The sequence below is a fragment of the Bubalus kerabau genome, chromosome 9 (assembly GCF_029407905.1).
Source record: "Bubalus kerabau isolate K-KA32 ecotype Philippines breed swamp buffalo chromosome 9, PCC_UOA_SB_1v2, whole genome shotgun sequence".
Taxonomy (NCBI): domain Eukaryota; kingdom Metazoa; phylum Chordata; class Mammalia; order Artiodactyla; family Bovidae; genus Bubalus; species Bubalus kerabau.
The window spans coordinates 15885781-15910085 of NC_073632.1; the positions used below are offsets into that span (position 1 = coordinate 15885781).

The window sequence follows — 24305 nt, forward strand, 5'->3', positions numbered from 1 at the left end:
AGTTCAGTTCAGTCTCTCAGTCGTGTCCGACTCTTCGCGACCCCATGAATCGCAGCACGCCAGGCCTCCCTGTCCATCACCAACTCCCTGAGAACTGAGTCCCAATTTAGGCTAAGAATTTCCTCCAGATAATAAGACTATGGTGGTGCTGAAATCAGAAACCATGATTCCTGTTGCCACATCTGTGACTTTAAAAAACAAAAACAATGCAACTATGAAGAACAAGGACATTGGTTTTCCCATTAAGTCTATAAACGATACAGAAGGGAGGAAAACTGGCAAGCTCTTTTGAAACTGGTCATAAGTAAATTCTAAGTGTAATCTTAATTAGAAGGGGAAAAGAACAGATGAAAAGAATATTTACTGAAGCCATTATTACAAAGTTTGGTTTGGTATAAGAACTCATCTCTGTCATCAAGTAGGCATAAAACGTTTGCAGCTTGGTTTTCATTGAGTGAGATTTTTCACTTGAAACACTGCAATGCTGAGATATTGATTTGTTTGTAAAGAATTCAATAGTTGCAAATGAGTGGAATTGGGGGCTGATGCAAAATTAGTGTGTTGGTTGAATAAATGTATGACCAGGAACCAATGGCAACCCACTATAGTATTCTTGCCTGGAAAATCCCACAGAGAGAGGAACCATGGGGTCACAAAAAATCGGACACTACTGAGCAACTTCACTTTCACTTTTCAGGAACCACTTGGTTGAGGTTAACCAATTATTTTCTTATTTATATTTTAATCGAATTCAGTTTTTTCAGAGACTAGGTAATTTTATGGACACATGTTTGTACATATTAATAATTTGTTCTGCCACTTCAATAATTTCTGTTTCCTCTCTACTAATATGCAGGTTCCCTAACTGCACATAATACCATTGGGAAGTAAGCAGAGAAACAGTCCGCTAATATGCAGGGCTCCCTTTCTCAGAGTTCTGAGAATATTGTACCACCCAGATAGTCACTTTGACTATATATATATATATATATATATATATGTTCAGTGAATTCTCTTTTTTTTTCATTTTTTGTGTAGGCAGTCAATGATGAATCATAATTTTTGATGTATGATTAACCTAATAATTAAAATTTCGGTTTCTTAGAAATGATAATTCGGGTGTTAAAAAAAAGATTTCTAGCTTTGTCCCAGAATTAATGCATCAGAATTTTGAGTGAACTAAGCTCCCACTCATAGATGGTGCTTCAGTTTCATGTCTCAACTGTAAATTTTTGAGAACTGATCTTCCAATTTGGATTAACATTGCAGGCAGGTGCTCCAGTTTTTAACTTGGAAAACAGCTGACCTATGACCCAGTGCCAAAAGCATGACTAGACCAGTTTACAGCCAAACCACATCATAATTAGAATCTCAAATAGAATATGATAAAAAAAATTTATGTAATATAAATAGCTGCCTTAGATGCTTACTCAGTGATTCTGCTGTTGAATTTTTTTTTTTTTTAAACCAGGATTTCCACATATAGAAGACTATTGTACCTTTCGCAGTGTTTTATAAACTGTTTTTGGTTGATAATTTGTTAACAGTATGGTGATTTGACTTCAAGGTGCTAGGAACTCTAAGAATTCACTACACTTAATCATCTCATCCCAAAATATGTAGCATAAATTTCCAGGATAAACAGCAGACCTTCACTTGCAAGCATAGGACTGCATGCTCTCTTATAAGTTGTCTCTTTTTCACTGCATGTTCTGCAAAATAGTAATAACTGGATGTTCTGGCTAAAGCTTCAAGATGACCATTGTAAGTCAGTGGCTAAATATCAATTTGCAAACTCTGCTTTATCACTATAAATCTGGATAGATTATTTATCTAACTTTACCAAAAGTTTACATAATATTACACATCCTTGGTAAATAGTGAAAAGTAATAAAACTAAATATTGGTTTATGAACCCAGTCATTAATTCATTTCATTGTGCCATAATGTTACTTCAGTTTAAGAGAAAATATTTATATACTACAAAATGACTTGAGAATAAAAGACTTAGATAATCCATTTAATATTGAAACTCTTATATTCCTGAGTCACACATTAATACACGTACATATTGAAAGCTATATATTTTTTTTTTCTTAAAGTTGTCCTTTTAGCTTTCTGGTAAGGGGACTATTTTGGTTCAAATTATAAAAGTACTTACAAAGAAATATTCATTTTTTACAAGTAAAGACTTTGAAAGAATTAATCTTATGTTAATAATATGTTAGCTTCCTCTTATTTCAGATAATTTTTTTGAATTACAAAAGAATTTTTTATTATAGAGGTAATATAGTAATGGGAGAAATACAAAGGTACAAAAAATATAAAGAAGCAATAAATAATACTTATAATTCAGTATCCTGAAGCAACTATTGTAATTAATTTGTCAAATATACATTTAGTCTTTTTTATATGTGTATTTTACATATTTGGAATTAATCCTCTGAAAAAAGAAACAAAAGCCATTAGAATCAGGAAAAGAGCAATTTAGATAGATACACAGGACTGCTTTGTGTCCAGATTATCTGAAAACTAGTGGGGAAAGGAACTTATGTTTAAATCTGCTCTATTTTATTTCAGTAATACTCCTGTTTCACGGTTGTACACTCAGTTGTTGTAGATTATATCAGACTAAAAACTGGTTACTAGCCTAGATAAACAGTTTTGTTTTTTGAGGGAGGAAAATATCCAAATAGAATGAATTGTTTTGTGATTTTGAGATTAACTCACCCTCAGTGGTTCAAGAAATGTTTATTTTAGAAAGAAATGCAGAGAAAAATCATTTCTAGGAGCTTTCTTTAACCACACCGTAGAATGACTTTGGAAATCTTTTTTAAATTAGTTATAGATAGAACTAAATTGTCTTTTTGCTATTTTAGTAGACATACCATACATAATTTATCAATAAACTAAAATATATTAAAGCAAGCCCCTTTAAATTCCATTCAAAATTAGAACCCTCAAATTTATCAAAATTTATCAAAATTATCCCTCAAATGGCCTCACTCTCTCACTTTTTTCTTCTGTCCATTGCTTCTACTCTTGACTCTTTTTTTTTTTCTTTTAAATTTGTCTAAACAAATTTTGGGGAAATTTCTGAGGACAAAAAAGGCGTAAAATGATATCAATGAGATTTTATTCTTGAATGTTCTTTCATTTTATTGACAGGAATAATACTTTTCCCTGTGGAGGTTCAGTAGTTTTTGTTTTTTTTTTTTTTCTTCTTTCTTTCTAATCCCAATACTGAATCAAATTATGGAACCTCTGTTTCAACAAATTGTGGAACGTCTGTTGGTTCCTGGTGGCTCAAACAGTAAAGAATCCGCCTAGAATGTAGGAGACCTGGGTTCAAGTCCCCAGTTGGGAAAATCCCCTGGAGAAGAGAATGACCCACTCCAGTATTCTTTCCTGGAGAATTCCATGGACAGAGGAACCTGGTGGGCTACAGTTCATGGGTTCTCAAAGAGTTGTACACTACTGAACGACTATTTCACCATTGCTACATCCTATCAGAATCATCTCTTCACTGAACTGTTAAGGTCTGTGTTGGACGACATTAGGAGATTTAGTCCTACCTCAAAGTAAAAACATAATTGATAAAATTTTATGTTTATATGTTGACTCACATGCAATCTTTTTTCTTCTATGGCTAAACTCTTTGATATCACAGGCTTCCTTTTTTAACTTCCAGAAATCTAGTCTCCATCTGAGCTCTCTGCTAAAATCATTCTCTAAAATGTTCTTAATGGCCTCTGTGCCCACAGTGACCATTCTCAACACAATTCTTTTTATTCTCTTAAGTATTTGCCCTTTCCAGTCACTTTTTCATGAAACCCTTCTCACATGTTTTCTGTGAGATTTTTTAAAATTAATTAAATTAATTTAGAAGTACAGACATACAGATGATACCACTCTAATGGCAGAAAGAGGAACTAAAGAACTTCTTGATGAGGGTGAAAAAGGAGAGTGAAAAAGCTGGCATAAAACTCAACATTCAGTAAACTAAGATGATGGCATCTGATCCCATCACTTCATGGCAAATAGATGGGGGAAAAGTGGAAACAGTGAGAGATTTTATTTTCTTGGGCTCCAGAATCACTGCAGACAATAACTGCAGCCACAAAATTAAAAGACATTTACTCTTTGGAAGAAAAGCTATGACAAACCTAGACAGCATATTACAAAGCAGAGGTATCACTTTCTGACAAACGTCCATCTAGTCAAAGTTACGGTTTTTCCAGTAGGCATGGTAAGATGTGAGAGCAGGACCTTAAAGAAGACTGAGTGCCGAAGAATTCATGCTTTTCAACTGTGGTGCTGGAGAAGATTCATGAGAGACCCTTAGTCAGCAAGGAGCTCAAACGGGTCAATCCTAAAAGAAACCAATCCTGAATATTCATTGAAAGAACTAATGCTGAAGCTGAAGCTCCAGTACTTTGGCCACCTGATGCGAAGAGCCAACTCATTGAGAAAGATTTAATGCTTGGAAAAAATTGAGGGCAGGAGAAGAAGGGGGCAACAGAGGATGAGATGGTTGGATGGCATCACTGATACAATGGACATGAGTTTGAGCATACTCCAGGAAATTATGAAATTCAAGGAAGCCTGGCATGCTGCAGTCCATGGGGTCATGACAAATTTGACACAACTTAGTGACTGAACAACAGCAAAGAGTACCATTGCTTTACAGTGTGGTATTAATTTCCACTGTACAGCAAAGTCAATGAGTTAGATATATACATATATCCACTCTTTTTTAGATTATTTTCTCATATAGGCCCCTTCAGAGTATTAAGGAACGAGTTCCCTGTGCTATACAGTAGGTCTTTGTTGATTTATCTGTTTCATATACTGTAGTGTGTATATGTCAACCTGAAATTCCCAATATATTCCTCCCTTCCTTCCCCCTTGATAATCTTGTTTGTTTTCTACATCTGTGACTCTATTTCTGTTTTGTAAATAAGTTTATTTGTACCATTAATATTCCACATACAAGCAATACAGTATGATATTTCTCTCTCTCCATCTGAATTACCTCACTCAGTATGATGATCTGAGACTTCAGTTCCCAAAACGGTGCCCTTTCTGAGTACCCCCTTGAATGTTCCTAGCTCAAGCTGTGCACTCCCCTGTCTTCCCCTCGCTGAGAGAACTGAGGGTTGGGAATCTGCTCTGAAGGTATACAGGCTCAGGCTTAGCTCTGGGTGTACCTCTGCACCAGCTGGATGGCGTTAAGAATGTCACCATCTCTTGGTGACATTCTTTTTATTTTAAACATATGCAATAAGGACAAAGGTAGGCCTCCATGGTTACATGGATCCTAGGCAGATGGAGATATCCAGGTACCTTCCAACTGTAGGCTTTTTTCTGTCTCCAGGGTCCTCATGATCCTGAATGGAGGCACTAAGTCTCTTTGTCAATACTATCAACCTTGATATTTCATTTTAGATTTTTTTGTAAATGTGTTTAAAGCATCCACCACAGCACCTAACATTGAATAGACACTCAGTAAATGTTAGCTGTTATTTTCATTAGCATGATTATTTTTATTTGCCTATTGACTAATTAATGATGGCACCTTGCATATTTTAACCTTTAGTTATTAATACATCATGGTGAAGATGTTTATACATATTTATAAGCCAGTAGATTGATTCCCTTAATGGTGTTACTTCCCATACTCCTTTATACTCTCAGTGCTTCCAGTTTACAAAACAACAAAAAAGATACTACTTTACCCATTTTTAATTGTTTTTCTTTTTGCTCTGGATTTGTAAGAGTTCCTTATATATTTTACATATTAACTCCTTATCATTATGTGGTTCAAGAGTATTTTTTCCCATTCTGTTGGCTGCCACTTCACTCTCTTGCTTCCTTTGTTAAGTAGAATTTTTTTTTTTTTGGTTTATATCATCTACTTGTCATTTTTTTTTTTTTTTTTTTTTTTGCTTTTGTTGCTTATACTTTGGAAATGGTGGTTGCCAGCAGCTGGGAGAGGAGGAAATGGAGAGTTTCTGTTCTGTGGGGTAAAGTTTCAGTTATCCAAGATAATTATGTTCCAGAGATCTGTGTATGACATTCTGGCTATTGTCAGCTGGGTATTCTGTGCCTCGCATGTCAACTGTTCTTACCACAGTTTTAAAATTAAGTAGGTAAATGAACAGATGCCATTACTGGAAATAAAACTGGTGCTACCATTCTTGCAAATGATATTCAGTCACCCTCAAGAGCAACATATTCTTGATTTTAATGTGTATTTTATGACAAAATGGCAATGACACTACACCTGCAAAATAATTACCACTGAAGCTATCAAGCTCCAAAAGGCAAAGTGGAAATCTGTACGGCCATAAAATAATCTAGCACAGTGTTTGAATGTCTTTGAAGATTAATAATATTTGTTGAGAAATGAAGTGATGAGGTCAGAAAGTCCAGCTACCCTAGGTCAAAATCTACACCAGGTATTCATTCAACAAATATTTATTGAGCACTTGCTATGAGTCAATCTCTGTTTAGGATCTAAGAAGACAAATGAATGTATAGATATCACTATTCTCTGGAACTTTGCATTCTAGTAAGCAAAGACAGGAAAAAGTGAATTAAAAAGTGCATACATAAATGTGTTAGATGGAGTAAGTGCTACAGGCAAGAGTAGATCAATAATAAGGTCAAGAGCAGGGCATGTAGGAAAGTATTGGGTAATGCATCATTTCCTGTATAACAAACCACCTCAAATCTTAGTGGCTTTGTTTCATGTTGTTCGTAATTCCATGATTCAGCTCTTTGACTGAGTTAAGCTAGTTGGTTCTTCTGCAGTTTCATCTGGTGTCTCTCACGAGGCTACAGTAGACTAACAGCTCTACTTAGGGGTGGATGACCTAATATGGGCTCACTCACGTACCTGGTGGTTGGTGCTGGTTCACCCTCAGTGAAGCTAGCCTGTGCCACCCCACAGGAAAGCAGACTTTCAGGATGATGAGGCTGGAAACCGTAAGACCTTTTGAGCCCTCAGCTCAAACAGATCACTTTCACTGCATTTTTCTGACCAATTCAAGTCACAGGCTTGCAATGATTCACAGCAAGAGGAAGGAAAACCTCCATCTCTTGATGAGAAGAACTGTATAGGAGTTGAGCTAGTTTTAGCCTACTACAAAGGAGGAGTTACTATGTTAAATTGGATAGTCAGTGACATCTCTGGAAGGATGACATAAAGGCAGAGACCTATGGGATGTGAGAGAACATCAGCAACATGACTGTCTTTGAGGAATGCATTCTGAGCCCTGAGAATTCACAGCACAAAAATGCCACGGTGAGGAAACAACAAGCTTACAGGCTTTGTCTTTCACTCCATGTGAGGTGAGAAGAACCATTGAGAGGGTCTTGAACAGAGCAACAAAAGTTCACATATGTGTCAATAGGATCTCTGGTTGCTGTGTTGAAATTGAACTTGAGGGTAGATAGCAAGGAAGGAACAGGGAGCCCAATAATAATATTTATCTGGAGAGAAAAATGATAGTGCCTTAAATTAGAAGGGCAGTACTGGAAGCATTTTCTGGAACAATTTGTAAAACTAATCAGATAGAAAACATTCTTGGATTGTATAGTCTTCCCAACCAGAAGGTCGGCTTTCCTAGGAAATAAAATGTTAGATTTGTGTGTGTGTGTCTTCCAATTTGGTATTTGAAAAACACTCACTGGCTAGTTAGTGAAGACTTAGGCCTTACTGCTGGATTGAGCATAATCATTGCAGGATGTCAAATCTTTCAGAATTTATCAACAGATGATGTTTAATGACCTTAAGCAAATAGATAAGCCTATTAAGATTCATTGATACTCTTCAGATTGCATTTCTACGATATGCTGAAGGACAGCAGATGATTTAGAGCTAAGACATTCTGTCTGGGTCCAAAAGTATTAAAAATCCATCCCTTGAAATATAAATGATTGTTAAATTAACTGAACAAAAAATTGTCATTAAGTCCTTACTAAGTGAAAAGTGGTAGTTCAGTGATTCAAATTCATAGAGGATACAGTTCTCAAAAGCACTAACATTTTATTGTGGCATGGAGAGTGTTAATTTTATAAATAAAGTAAGGTGAATTTATCAACTAATGTTCTAGTGTTGGGAAGAAAGCATGAATAGGCACAGAGAAGTCCTGGGAAGATCTAAGTGTAGGGTGTTCCTGGAACTAGTTCATATCTAGGTGGAACATTCTTCAAGAGATGGGAATACCAAACAACCTGACCTGCCTCCTAAGAAATCTGTATGCAGGTCAAGAAGCAACAGTTAGAACTGGACGTGGAACAACAGACTGTTTCCAAATCGGGAAAGGAGTATGTCAAGGCTATATATTGTCACCCTGCTTATTTAACTTATATGCAGAGTACATCACGAGAGATGCTGGACTGGATAAAGCAAGCACAAACTGGAATCAAGATTGCCGGGAGAAATATCAATAACCTCAGATATGCAGACGACACCACACTTATGGCAGAAAGCAAAGAAGGACTAAAGAGCCTCTTGATGAAAGTGAAAGAGGAGAGTGAAAAAGTTGGCTTAAAGCTCAACGTTCAGCAAATGAAGATCATGGCATCTGGTCCCATCACTTCATGGCAAATAGATGGGGAAACAATGGAAACAGTGAGAGACTTTATTTTGGGGGGCTCCAAAATCACTGCAGATGGTGACTACGGCCATGAAATTAAAAAATGATTACTCCTTGGAAGAAAAGTTATGACCAACCTGGACAGCATATTCAAAAGCAGAGACATTACTTTACCAACAAAGGTCTGTATAGTCAAAGCTATGGTTTTTCCAATAGTCATGTATGGATGTGAGAGATGGACTATAAAGCTGAGCACCAAAGAATTTCACGCTTTTGAACTGTGGTGTTGGAGAAGACTCTTCAGAGTCCCTTGGACTGCAAGAAGATCAAACCAGTCAATCCTAAAGGAAATCATTCCTGAGTATTCATTGGAAGGATTCATGCTGAAGCTGAAACTCCAATACTTTGGCCACTTGATGCAAAGAACTGACTCCTTGGAAAAGACCCTGATGCTGGGAAAGAGTGAATGGAGGAGGAGAAGGGGACAACAGGGGATGAAATGGTTGGATGTCATCACCGACTCAATGGACATGAGTTTGAGTAAGCTCCAGGAGTTGGTGATAGACAGGGAAGCCTGGTGTACTGCAGTCCATGGTGTTGCAAAGAGTCAGACATGACTGAGCAATTGAACTGAACTGAGGTGAAAAATTGGGATTCTGGTGGTATTTAAGGTGTGGAGGAGTCACTACTAATTTCAGGTTCAGTAGTGGATGATAAGTGCTCTTCCTTCTTGTTGCAAAGTACTCACTCCTAAATTTCATGACAGTGAATGAAATATTAATGTTTTTTGTTGTTTTTATTCTTTTTACAGTAAAAATGATTTATGTATGTGTATACTAGTATATAATACTGTATGCAGCCATTATGATAATTTATGAAATCTTAAATCATCTCCTACTGAACCTAAATACAGAGGATATCACTTTTAGAAAGAAAAGGAGCTTATTACTTTTACTTATTATCATGTTTTCAGTATTTGGAATTTCAACTTTTATATCATCCAAAACTATAAATGAACTCACTAGAGATGAAAGATGCTTTATATCATGAAAAACTGGTATAAAATAGTATTTCTTACATGTCATAGTATATTTCGCTTAAAAAACAAGATGAATACAACAGTTTGATAATCTGTCTTTAGCTAAATTCATCCACTGATAAATCATACTTGGTAAAAACTGCTACACAAGGGCCATGTTATTTGCAAGTGTAGATAACATGACATGCAGACCTTATACTTCATAGGACTGTTCATTAATTCTGTTTTAAAACAGATTACATCTAAAATTTAGTATTGAAAAAAATCTCTAGGAATGAGAAAGACAACCTTGTGTCTCACTCTGTGCCTTCAACAAGCTTCCTAGATTCACTGCACTTCGGTTTCCTCATCTGTAAAAGTAAGTGTTTGGTGATAGATCAGGGGTTCTCAACCCTGACTGCACACTAGAATCATCTGGGGAAAAGAAATAATTCCAGGCCCCACCTCAGACTTTAATTTTTAAAGGTCTCCAGATGGCTTTAATATACAATAAGTGTTGAAAACCAATGGGCTAGGTGATCACTAAGGTTACTTCTCAAAAAACTTCCTAATTTTATGATTCATTGTATTCTGGCATAGTAATGGTTGCTAGAGATAACAAATTTCTCAGTATTTCCAATGTCCTGGAAACTAGATTGCCCTCAAAGACTGTTTCTGCTCAAAATTGAGAACATTTCCTTATCTGTACTCCAAAATTTCTGTATTATGAGAAATATTTATACAAAGAGACATATATATATATTATTCATTTGAGTGTAGCATATACATTAAAAGTGATACAGATTCACCTAGTTCTTAGACATTAATGACCGTTCTGATTGGGAAGCACGTTCCTTCAGTGCACATATGTTTTAAGGACAGTGTACTCAGAAGCTATGTATTAATTTTTTCAGTTCAGTTCAGTTCAGTCGCTCAGTTGTGTCCGACTCTTTGCGACCCCATAAATTGAAGCATGCCAGGTGAAGTGATATTGTAGCTATTTTGATTTTGAATAAACTGACCGTCAACATCCTGAGATTTTATAATAAACCTCCTAAAGTGTATCACTTATTCATGATAAACACTTTACATATTGATGTACCATGAAGCAGTATAAACAGTTTATAAAAGACTGATCTGAGAGGAATATTTAGCTGTATTGGTGTTTCAAAAGATACAAGTTTGTTTTCTTGACGCAGTTTTGAAGTGTGTCACTGTAAGTTTTTGCTGTCAAGTTTTTTACTAACAACTTTTCATTGGAGTGAATGGATAATCTTTTTCTTTAATTGTAAATGCTAAATAATATAATTGTTTGCTATATTACTTAATTCTCCCATGAAATCCAGAACCCAACAATGAATTCAGAGCCAAAGAAATATCATATAAACTCTAAGAAAATTGGGAAGGGCCTCAAATAAATAGTAAGCTGGGAAGTAATAGATTTGGGGTCTTGTATTTTCACAGAATTCTGTGCTTGTGAGTATGTACTTTCCAGTACTTGTGAAAGGCAGACTCTGTTCTTCTTTTATCCAGCCTAATAATAGGAAGAAGGAAAATAGGTATAGATGACAGCTAATGGCTAACATGGGTGAATGTAGGTGTAGCCAACAAAGAATGTGCTGGTTATATGAAATTTCTGCAGGCCTAGTTATTTTTGAAAACTATTTGAAAAAAAATTAGTGTCCAGGAAAGACACTATGAAAAAAAAAGATGTGATTTTTCAGTATCACAATTTTGTGTTTGTTTCTGACGTCCTCAGTCTGTTAGTCTTATTATATCTTTAATGTTCATACATATTTCATTGTATTTGCTTGCCCCATTGATGACAAGGTACACTTAATAACTAAGAATAATTCACAGTTATACCATTAATCATGGCATGCAAATCTCTGAAATTAGAAGAATAATGTGACTGCTGGAATAGTCCACGTGTTTTAAAACCTTGTTCTGTGCAGACTAAGGAAGCCGTTTTGCTTCACATTATCTCTACCACCATAACAGTTTGTTTTACAAGGTCTCCCTGAAATCAATCAGATACATGTGCCATGCTTTCAAAGAATTTTGTACAGTCAGAATAGCTATGAACTGTTTGAAAATATGGTGACATATATGGTTTTTGTAATAATAGTAATGTGTATGCTAGTGATTTTATAATATCAAGAGGTTTTATGAAACAATATAAAATTTAACATCTGATGGCATCACACTTATTATTACTCAAGTCTTGGAAGTGACCAAGTATAGAAGTTGCTAGTTACCCCTCACCTATCAAAATTTTCACTCCTACCCATTATCATATTCTGGTGTTCTGCCATCAGATGCATTATTTGTGTTTTATGACTTGTGTTAAACTGAAGAGAACACATCAAACTGTACTCACTCACTTTTATTATCTTAGTTTAATCAGATAAAATCAACAAAGGGATAATAATTCCAAAGAAAACTAAGGACAGAGGTTATGTAACCTTAAGAGGGGACCCATCAAAAGGGGCCCAGTGAGATTAGAAACATTTCATGCTTGGGGGGAATGAAAGATTAAAAAATGGAAACCAGTGTCACTTACTTCCCAGTTTTGCCTGGGGCTGGATCAGGTCAGCACTACATCATTGTACAGAGCAAAGTAAATTGACCTACTTTTCTAAAGATGTCATATAAAATTTACATGATCTTCCGAGTATGGCAACATTGTATTGAACATAGACTATATCTGACAGTCAAAGGTTAGTGATAGCAAACATTTTCTTGAGTAAACAAGCTTTTGCTACCTAAATATAAACATGCCATTTTGTCTCATATGAGGCCTTATTTGCAGTAAAGTTTTTTTCCTGGTTAAGACTTGTTTTGGTTTATTGGTCATAGCTACATAATGTGAAAAGTGTAAGTATTGGACTGCATCTTGAGAGTAGAAATACTGCTTTCCAGGATGAATAAGCTGCTATCCAGGATGAATAATGCAATGTTATGCTTTAAAAATTGTCAGATTCTCTTAAATGTATCGTTCTTCTTTAAACTTTAATCTACTGAGATAAACATATTTTATTTGGCCTTAACTGTTTGTCACAAGAAGATAGACATAAGAGACAGACAGTCAATTATATATATATATGGTTCTATGACATCATGAGAAAGAAAAGAGACCTACCAAATTTTTAACTGACTCATAGTAGCTGGCTAATACTTAGAAGTACTCGGGTAAACTTAGTTATAATTTTTATGTGCCTCTTCCCAAATATAGTCTATTCTTTCTCTTTAAAAAAGTTGTAACTAACAGTATTTTGAGTCATGAATATTAATGATATCAAGTCAATATTAAAATAAAATTAATGAATGTTAAACAGATATTGCATCTAAATACCAAAATAGGGATAGTGTGAATTATATTCTACAACTCAACCTGGAGGTCCAGCTATCACAGTGAAACCTCTGTCATTGAAATAGCTTCAAAATAGACTGCATTCATATTTAGCCCAATAGCTTTAGGCATTCATAGATATGGAGTAGGTGAAATAAAAAGTACCTTATCAAAATTAACATCAAGCCATGTGTTCTGCTTCTGGAGTTTTAGAGTCATTTTTAACATAGATAGTAACTTGGTTTGAAATTTAAGCACACATATACACACAGGTTTGCTAATCGGAGAGTTTCCATGCCTAAGGGAGGGGAGGTGACAATTGGTGCATTCAGTATATAACACGTGTAATGATAATCAAGTTGATTGGTTGAACTCCATAGCTTTTTTTTTTTTTTTTTTTTTTCCTTCTTCTTCTTGTGGAGTAGTTCAGTCGGGGGTGGATTCTCCCCCATCTTTAACCCCCTCAAGAAGGCGTAGGTTGATACCATTTTTATTGTTCTGCTGGGGTGGGAAATAAACCATATGCTTTAGAATTTTGAATGGCTACACCAAAGGGAACATTGAAGCAGGCCCTCTTTCCCCTTTCCTACCAGACTTTGAGGTGGAGTTATTCTGCTATATGTTGTAGCAGACTCCAGGTTAGCTTAACGCTTAATGCCCCACCCCGGGAAGAGAGGTGGGTGGGGATGGGGGGAGCAATGTCAAGGGCTTCAGAGGAGCTCGGGCTGAGTGAAGTGTGGAGTGGGAAGCTTCTGTCTGAGACCCACCCCTCCCCTGGATACCAGGCAAAGGCAATGAGAGTCGGAACCAGCTGATGCCGCTGCTGCTGCTGCTGCTGCTGCTGCTGCTGCTTCCCATTTCCAGGGTGAAATTTTCACAGCAGCTAATTCTAAGGGGAGGGGGGAAAAAAAATCCCTAACCAACAGCGGAGAAGATTCTATCACCCAACACGAGCTATCTAACCTTTTAGGCAGGCTTTTCAGAGAAATCCTCGTTTTAAAAGCCAACATTCACGATCCAAAAATACGGGACGGGAATCAGAGCTGGTATGAAATGTGAAAAGCCTCTTTACACTCTGAGTGTTTGAAACGATCCGATGAGCATAGGAAGTGGCTGCCAACGCTCTGGCGGCTGCTCGTGCCGCCGCCGCTGCCGCCGTTCCTCGCAGAGGGCTGGACAGAGTCAGTCCCGGTTTCAGCACCTCCGGCGCTGGACAGCTCTCTGCACGCTGCACCGCCGCCCGCCTGCTTCCTCCAAACACTCTCGCTTTGCCTTACTGGAGATGCATCTAAATTACGTCCTATTCAACAACAAGTAGATTTTTTTTTTCCTTTTTCCTGTACGGGAATTACAGTAGACGATTCTCTCAATTAAACTGCATTTTCTTCTTTACGGAATTGGCCGTCAGGAGTATTTATCCCGATCTTCCCCCCACACTTTGCAGGAACGATTCTTTGGGAACGTGGTCCACCCAGGGATGTAAAACTGTGCTTACCGATGCATCCCATACGAAATGCTTATGTGATCGTCTCTCTACCTTCGCCATTTTGGCTCAGCAACCTAGAGAAATAGTAAGTAACAAAGGGAAAACACGGCTTTAATGCAAAGGCAGGGACGTTGTGGAGAGTGTTTCTCCAGGGAACTGCATTTTAAATGGGGAAATGGAAAATGTTGCAGGGTGGCAAAATTGGGTTCGTCTCCTCCTTAGCTACAGTGGCTTGGTGAAATGAATTCTAGTTGGTGTGCTATAACTAAATTCTACTCAATTTTATGTCTTCTAACTTGAAATTTCTGCAGTATAGTTTTAAGTATGTAGTCCAATCATATTGCTAATATGCTGCAAACTTTCAAATAAAAATAATTGTCAGCTTAACCTTTATTTTAGAACTCGAAATCTGTTCTGGGGGATTTGTAAGGATACTGTTAGTAGTAGAATGAAGACCCCAGACACTATAGCCAAACACATTCCATATCTGCATTGGATATTTTCAGTACAGGTTTTCTGGGATGTCCTTGGGTATTTATTTTTAAAACATTAAATGAAGTTTTTGTGAAAGTGTGGACTATCAGAAACTGTAAAATCATTCCTTAGAAGTATATAGGTTTGCAAAACTAGTTTCTGAAACAGGCAGCTATATAAACTGTCTGAAAGAAAAACAATATCCTCATCAAAGGTATTTTGAAAAATTATTTCAGAAATTGAAATGGTAAGATATAATTATTAAGATAAATGTGACTTTCTGTCTAAATCTGGCCTAAATATGCATCACTCTTACTTATTTTGATAACCAAAAATATCTATAAAATTCATTGTGCATATCTAAGATTTGGAACACACTTGATCTTAAAGTATATTTCTTTAAACTTCTAATACTAAAAATATGAAAAAAACAGTAGATTTTACTAGTTAGTACCATGTTAGTGTCTGAAGAAAGAAATCTCTCAAATCAGTGACTGCTTGTGATCTTTATACATTTTTTAAAAAACATAAGGTTTTACTTTTCAAGGTCATATATTTAGAGAATGATATTGACTGTGAAAATTAACTCTATATTTTGTTCACAGAAAAAAGAATCACAAAATATATTCTGGGTCTTATATCTGAAATTTGATTTTCCTCTATATTCTAGGAGGCCAAGCTACTGAAATTAAATGAGAGGATACTTGACTTAAAGCAAAGTTGTCAAAAGTCAGAAAGTTTGAACATTTTTAAATATCTAGTTACCACATTTGTATAACATAATGCATTGTAAATAGGAGGATCAAGGTACATTTCGCTAAAAGCACATATTGTAAAATAACTGAACTGTTGTTAGTTGAAGAAAAATGAATACTGCTTCAAATATCAGCTAGAGAAAATTTAACACGTTAATGCTGACCAAGTTGTAACTTCAGTGATTTATTTTAGAAAGCAATAAGTGGGTATATGCCACAATCAAGCACTGAAAACTCTTAAGGCCTTCATTACTTCACAGTGGGAGAGAGGGAGTAGCTAGAATTAGTCATTTTAGGGGTTGAGAATACGTGAACAGAGTGGTTACTGGGTAATTATCTGGTTACTATAACAACTATATTGGCTATTTTTGAGTGTTAGGATAGTTTGGTTGAGTTTAGAAGTTATTTTAATTTATTTTAAAAATCCTCTTTCTCTCTCTCTTTTTTGTGTGCTTCTTTTGTTTAATCTGCAGATCATGGAATCCTCCAGTACACCTTCAGTTACCCTAATCGTAGGCAGTGGCCTTTCTTGCTTGGCCTTGGTCACCCTAGCAGTTGTCTATGCAGCGTTATGGAGGTATGTAATCAGTTAACACACTTCAAATGGAATGCTGTTATTCTGAGTTAAATCAGAGAATGTGATAACTACTATATGTCTCATGTTTTCTTGATTTACTGAAAAAAGTACCTTTAAAACAGCTATAATTGCTTTGCTTGAACTATAATAAATGAACTCAAAAGTGCTAAGTAAGTGTTTACTTAAATTTTCTTCTCTATATTTTCCTATGATAAGAAAATAAGCGAAGCATACACACATACACACTCAATTCAAATGATGGTAGTCTTCAACAAGTTGCTTATCCCCAAGTATTCTTAATACCCCAAATTCAGTCAATGTGTGGTTTATACTTATCCCAACTGCTATTGAGTTTGAGAGTTTAATTGATACAGTCAAATTAATTTCTCTGTTATAGAAATATGGTCTACAAATTCTTGTTTTAAACACATAAAGTCAATGTGTCCCAGACAATGAGTAAAATCTTCTATAATATTAATATATTAACATAATAAATACCATAAAGCTTTAGAAAAGGTTTCTTGGTTGAATGTTTCCAATAAGTCAGATTTTGACAAACTGATTAAAAGAAGTCAGAAAAAATACATAGACAAGAGGAAGTGATTGAAAAATACTGTTCCATAATATATGAAATTGCATCTGCTTGATATTATGTGAAAATATAGTATTTTCCTAAGATTTGTTCTTATTCTATTAATGAGAATATTAGACTTGTAAGGCTTATTATATCTACTGACATATTGTTAGCTAGTATGTAACAAAACTTCCCAATAAATTTTTAAATGTTAAACATTTTTATATCCATTTTTATTAAAAATATTCTAAAAACAGTTGCTATATTAATAACTAGATAATTGTATATTATTGTTTGAATATTTGAAATATTAAAATTGTAAAGATTGCCAGCCCTAGTATTTTACTTATCTTTTACTTAATACAAAAAAACAATTCTATCCAAAAATTAATTATAATATATTAAAGAAAGGTCATTTGATTGACATCTATTTTTGGAAAAAAAGTTTTTTGTTACATTTTTTACTCTTTTGAAGACAAAAGTTAATTGTCCAGGATAGTATATTGTCAAAGATATTAAAATTTTTATGCTTCACACAAAACTAAAGTATGTATACATTCTTGGTCTGTTGGTGCAGATATGTAACAGAAGTTCTGCCTTCCCATGAAGGGTAGTGAAATGCTAAGAAAGACAATCTAATAATCTATGATCAGTCTTATGAAACGAAAGAGATGCTTGGTCTAGGCATAGCATAGTAGACAGTAGAATCCTGGGTTCAGGGCTCAGTCAATCAGGCATTGTCCTGATAATATAAGAGCAAGACAAGCAAAGACTGGAAAGAAGCCTTTCTCTCCCATAGTTGCCTAAAAGGTTCTTCTAAGGAAATGCAGTGTTTACAGGCCAGAATACTAGGTAATGGTATCACAGTTCATCAGTAGCATCATAATTCATACTCACTGAGATATTCAGGACTAAGTTCCATTTCTCATTACATGGAGTTCAGTCACCAGTTCCACCTTTTCTTCACACCTCAACACATATGGCTAATGCTAGCACAAACACTGCTGGTGTAAATGATATAAAAAGTTTATCCAAGAAGTATGGGATTAATTCGTCCCTAGTAAAGTTTTCTGTAGTACAGAAAATCCAGGAAAATCACCTATTGTAAGAGTTTTCCAGGAATTACCAGCTGAAAGTATCTACCCAATTTTGACATGACACTTAGAAGTATAAAAGACAGTACCCAGAAACAACATAAATTTGAATTCCTAACAGTTAGTGGCCATCAGCTCATTGTCTACAGGTAGAAGAATTGAAGTAATATTCATAATTTGATAGAAGTTTCAAGATTCAAAAACTATTGATATTAAGTGGCTCTTATAGCATGAATGCTCAGGATCCAACTGCCTTTTTTTTTAATTAAGAGATTTATAATTTTTGCTTTCCTAATGATATATAAAATATGTGAACATCAGAATTATTTTATATATAATTACTACTTTGAAATGTGTTGGTGTCTCATATAGCTTATTAAAATGTTCATCAAAAAATGAATCCACTGTTACGTTCTCTCCACCTATAAATATATTCTGTGGAGTTGTTATTACATCAAAGAACAACTGAGCATGTCCTTTCAGCCCATATATTGAAATGATGCATTCACAAATTTTGTTTAAAACATAAAACATTTTTATAAAAAGTTTTCAAATTTGAGATAACTAATAAAATTTTAAGGCAACAATACTACAAAGGAAATGAAAATGGAAAAACTCTGCAGGTTGGTCAGTCTAGGTCCTTATTACCCTGATTCTTCTATTTACTGACTAAATAATATCAATGAAAACTTTTAAATAACATCTATGTACTTGTGGTGTCATGGAAGCCTTTCATATCACATAAAGGGTCAGTTTGTGCAGTCCTTAAACTTTTTGTGATACATATCCCACCCACAAAATAAGAAGCAACTTAACATTTGATGATGTTTTCAGTATCCCAGTGTGTGGTTTATTATATTTTTAGATATTGATAATGCAGGGACAAGATTAAGCTACTCTTGAGCCCATTTTTATTTTTTAATTGAGAGTCAACTTAGGCTCCTTCTATGTTCTGTGAAGAAAGGAAGTTTCTCTTATGTTAAAAATTGCTTTTTATATTCTATTGTTACTCCTGTTTCTGTTCTGCACTCTTTTCTGAACTATGTGGTGGAATGTAGGGCCTCTGCCTTCATATTCCTCACAGCAGAGAGAAAGAACTTTGATAGATTTTACTTTCTAAAGTGTCTCCCGCTCTCTCGCACCCGCATGTAACCTGCACAGGGAAGCCCACGCCTGCTGTGGACAGTGATTTCATGTTCTAATACAAATCGAACAGTCTCAAATACACGGCAAGAACAAATACATCTTTCTTTTTTTTTTTTTTAAACTGGCATTCAGTGATTTGCCACTGGGTACAGGAAAGCGAAATAGCTACTACCCTGTTAGGGTAAACAGCTGGTAGAACACTTGATTCTGAGCAGTTTTCTCCATGAATTACATTCTTGATGCACTTAAAAATTATGTGATAGACCGTATATAAACTCTTCTTCATAAGGGTAAAATATGGCTGCTGCTAAGTCGCTTCAGTCGTGTCCAACTCTGTGCGACCCCATAGACGGCAGCCCACCAGGCTCCCCCATCCCTGGGATTCTCCAGGCAAGAATACTGGAGTGGGTTGCCATTTCCTTCTCCAATGCATGAAAGTGAAAAGTCAAAGTGAAGTCGCTCAGTCGTGTCCGACTCTTCGCGACCCCATGGACTGCAGCCCAGGAGGCTCCTCCGTCCATGGGATTTTCCAGGCAAGAGTACTGGAGTGGGGTGCCAGACGCCAAGTAATTTTCTAGCCTAATGATGAATAATTTGTGGACGGGGTTAGTTTTTAGCAATAAAGATTCCTTTTCTTTTTTCTTGGTTTGGAACAATCACTCAGGAAAAGAAAAATGTAAAGAGTAACAACCTAAGTACTTAAAAAAACTTGAGACAATGACGTAGTGGATGAAAATGTGGTTTCATAAAGGGAAAGGAATCTTTAGCAATAAAGATTCCTTTTCTTTTTTCTTGATTTCTGGAACAATTACTCAGGAAAAGAAAAATGTAAAGAGTAACAACCTAAGTACTTAAAAAACTTGAGATAATGACATAGTGGATGAAAATGTGGTTTCATGAAAGTAATGGTATCTTTCTAGTAAATGGTGCGGGGTGGGGGGATATTTTAGAATTTGTGTGGATTTTTTTTTCTTTTTGGTTCTAGAGTTTCACCCATTGATGAGTTTGGTGATAATTAGCATATTATATATACATATATAGTAAAAGTTCTTATACTAATTTACATACTTCAAAGAAATTTTTTATTTCTAGTAAAAAATTGTACGGTGATAACAGAGGTACAACTTAGCCTCTGTCAGAAATGCCATGTTGTCTACACTAAGGTCTAAAGAAAAGAAAATTTAAAGGTCTTTTGGATATCACATGTCACTATAAAATTGAGTCTCAAAGAATAATCTTTTTTTAAATTAATTTATTTATATTAATTGGAGCCTAATCGTTTTACAATATTGTGGTGGGTTTTGCCATAATCTTTCTTAAAAATGATTGGTTTTTATATGTTTTCTCATGTAAAGCCTGCAGCTTAGTGTATCTTTTTCTGGATGAGTTCTGCCAATTTGTGTAATAGAGAATTTTTCATCTTTCCTTTGAACTTTAACGTCGGGCACTCTTTCTCTCTCTGGTTAGGTACATCCGCTCTGAGAGGTCCATAATTCTAATTAACTTCTGCCTGTCTATCATCTCATCCAACATCCTCATCCTGGTTGGACAGACTCAGACACATAATAAGGTATGGTTGGTGATGATTTTAATTTTCTTTCTGTGTTTATGTTGTGACCTAAAGTTGCTTATTGATAATCTAAATGTTTTTTCTTAATAAAATGGGGAATTTCTGACAAAATTATTTTTAAAAGTAAAAATATCTTGTTCTGAATTAAAGTATTATGTATTCCAGTGTAGAAATACATGCTTTTGACTTAATTTCTTGGGGATTGAGAAGCTGTTTATAATAGTAGAAATATGTGTTTATTAAACATTATATCAAAGCTCTATGAGTTCAAAACTTTGAAACATCAAAAGCACGAATTTTTAATTCATTATCCTAATTGTAATAAGATTTCCTGTGTTTTGGCCTAATTGATTAACATTTTGATTCCTAAATTCAACTGTAAATTGCTAACAAGTGTAACATAGCTCTTGAAAATCCACCAAAAAGCTTTTTTAGACAATAATCGAAGAGAACATTAGATGAAAGTGACTCTACATGTTATGCTCTTCAAAAAAATTTAACTTAACCAAAAAGTAGTTTTACACTTAAACAGTATTGTAGTTCTTTAACTGAATAATCACTTTCAGCAGAATATAAAAATGTATGACTTGAGTTAAATAACCATGTGTTTTGAGGAATGATTGTCAGTCTTTTTACTAAATGACTTTTAAATACATTCCAAGAAACCACTAATAGAAATCTTAAATTAAATGGCCCTAATCTCAAAGAAATTATGTTGAAAAATGCTTTGATAATATTTGTCAATTTGGGCCTGTTCTTAATTTTTTTCAAATACTAAGGTCAATAATTGAATTTTTTTTCCCTATACCCTGTCATTCTTGGAACATCCAATATACTTTTCAATTGGTTCTTTTAATATATTAGGTATTTGTAGGACAGACATCAACATCAGAATATTATGGATAGTTTTATTATTTTACTAAACTTGCACTCCTCAGAATCTGATTCCCACCCAAAGGATCTGATTTTGGGTCTTGAAAGTCCTGGAAAACTACTTAGATGATTCTGATGAAGATTTGTTTTGACCTGTATTCTGTCTGGGCTGCAGGAAGACTGGAAGACAGTGAAGGGTCAGACAGAAACAAAACAGGCAACAGCAGTAAGCGTCCAGAAAGGGGCCCTGCAGAAGTAAAAGGCACATCCACCTTTCATGTATCTGAGTGCCTAGGGTTTGTTCCCCCTGCCCCATTTCTTTCCTTTGATGAGATAAGAAAATGCAAAGTCTATTAAAATATATTTCAGGTCTCCCTTCTGACTGTTTAACCTAAGTTTGCAAAGAAATGCACCGGAAAAGGAAAGTCAGACAGAAAGGCCAGAGTGAGGGAGGTGCAGTTGAAACTGAGAGGAGAAAGAAGTGTGAGAAGCAGCCAGCCAAGGGGACGCTGGGCGCCACAGGGCAGTGGGGGTGGGCTCAAACTAGCTGGGGAGGAAAGGAGAGAGGGGCAGTGAGGGGGAAGGGTGCGGGTATAGCGTGGGAGACACCCGCCCCCCAGGGGCCTGGAAGTCAAGTAGGGTGAAAGTCCTCAGTCGTGCCCGACTCTGCGAGTCCATGGAATTCTCCAGGCCAGAATGCTGGAGTGGGTAGCCTTTCCCTTTCCCAGGGGATCCTCCCAACCCAGGGATTGAACCCAGGTCTCCCATATTCCAGGCGGATTCTTTACCAGCTGAGCCACCAGGGAAGCCCAAGAATACTGAGCAGGCAATCATCACCCACCTCACCCCTGTTCTTACTGTTCCCTGAGCAGGATCTTAGAAGAACTCCTATACTTGTTCTCACCTGGTCATAATTCTTTTAACTCTTCATCCTTGAACCTTCCTGCAAAAGGAGAGTTTCCCTCTGAAGCAGAAGTCACCTACTGGATCTGGGCACCAGAAACAGTTGAGCTAGAGTTAGCTTTAGCTGGTGGTTGAAGTTGGGTTTTTTTTCCCACCAAAGCCTCCCTTTCTGTCATGTTTTACCCTCCAAACACTCTTATTTCCCAACATCATGGTCTTCCTTAGGAAATATGCTGTAAAAACTGTTTTATACTATGTGCCAAAGTTTTTACAAGTTCTGAGCCAAATGGTTTGACTAGTAGAATTTCCCACGAGGTTTTCTACATGTTGTAATGGTTATTGTCTATTTCTTTTGGATCATTGCTGTACAATACAAATACAATGTTGGCCACACATGCCTGCTACATATCTGATAGTGATATATTAGTGGCCACTTTAAAATAAGTAAAAATAAATAAGCTAAATCAGTTTTAATAATGTGTTTAATTCAATATATCCAAAAGATGACCATTTTAAAATATAAGTAACATTTTTAGATGTTAATACAATATTTTAAAACATTTTTTAATAAAGTCTTCAGAATCTGGATTGTATTTTATACTTATAGTACATCTCAGTTTGAACCCGGTGAATTTCAAGTGCTCAGTGGCTACATGTAGCAAGTGAGTGCTATGTTGAATAGGTCTAAATCATAGTAATACTTAGAAACTAGAGTAGTCTTGAGAAATTACATTCTACTTGCCCATTTGGGCTTTTCCAGTTTCTCAATGTCCTGTTTTTTGTTTTTTAGTTAGAATGTCTTTTGGATATCTGTGATTATTATAACATCAAAGGCAAAATAAGACAAGTCTAATTTCACTTTTCATTTCTGATTATGCAGCATGACTGACGTTGGGCTTAGTTTAAAAAAAAAAAAGTCAGCATAGTTGTTTTTACAGAATAGGTTCTATGTGGTTTTGGGATCCTGGTGGTTCTGTTCCAGACAGACTGTGCTGATTTCTGCTCCTACAGTTGTTTATGCTTGTGGGGAGGAGCGGGTGGTAAGTGGTGGTGATGATGAAGAAAATGAAAAATTATGGGTTTTTTTCTCAGGCTATGTTAATTTTGCTTTATTAAGTCTGAGTAAATGATCTTCTTAGCTTAGAATAATCCACTATGGAGTGACTTTGAAAGAAAAATGTAACCCACTAGGATTTTATTCGTAATCACTCTCAACAATATCAGGTTTCCAGGGGAAATAATTGTATATTTGATTATGATACATGTGCTGAATTCAATTTAATTGACCTCACTTTATTTTTTATGTGAAATAGCAGTTTGTGAAAAGCTATACCTGCTTCACTGTTATGAGATCAATGATTAAAAAAAAAGAAAACATGCAAAATGAAATATCTGTATGAACTTATGATCTGTATAAACTTCAAAAGAATATTTTTAAAAAGTAATATATGATCAGTGAGTACAGTAAATTTTTTAGGTTGTGTGTAGGATCCCATCACTGCCCTGGGCATTTTGTAATTGATCAAATTCCTATCTTTTATTTCCCGGATAAGCTCTGACTAATGCTTTACCATTCCACACTTGGAAACATCTGAGAGGATTTCTTGATGAACAGGTTCTTTGGTATTGCCTCTGAGAGGTGTCATGGGTAGTTTGTGTAGAAACTGGTATTTGATGCTGAGGTCCAGAATAGTTTTGAAGTGTCAGACTGTGATTTTTCTCGAAATTGCTTTCCAAATTATAATTGATTCAATTATCTCACTACTGAGTATCTCTGCCTTCTTTTGAGTTGGGATAGAAACAAGCTGAAATGATCCATTGTTTAAAATATGATGTATTCAAATCTTTGAACTATAGATTCAATTGCTGGCAGCAGA

General features: G+C 35.6%; 1 protein-coding gene across 4 annotated transcripts in view; it reads left to right on the forward strand.

The window, feature by feature from the left end:
- Positions 1–24305, forward strand: part of ADGRB3 (adhesion G protein-coupled receptor B3) — an 884916-nt gene that overhangs the window by 698632 nt on the left and 161979 nt on the right. For all 4 annotated transcript variants that reach the window (XM_055534757.1, XM_055534756.1, XM_055534759.1 and 1 more), the window contains 3 exons: positions 14421–14547; positions 16165–16268; positions 20550–20652. In XM_055534757.1, the coding sequence (XP_055390732.1) occupies positions 14421–14547; positions 16165–16268; positions 20550–20652 (334 nt within the window). The remainder of the gene's footprint in view (positions 1–14420; positions 14548–16164; positions 16269–20549; positions 20653–24305) is intronic.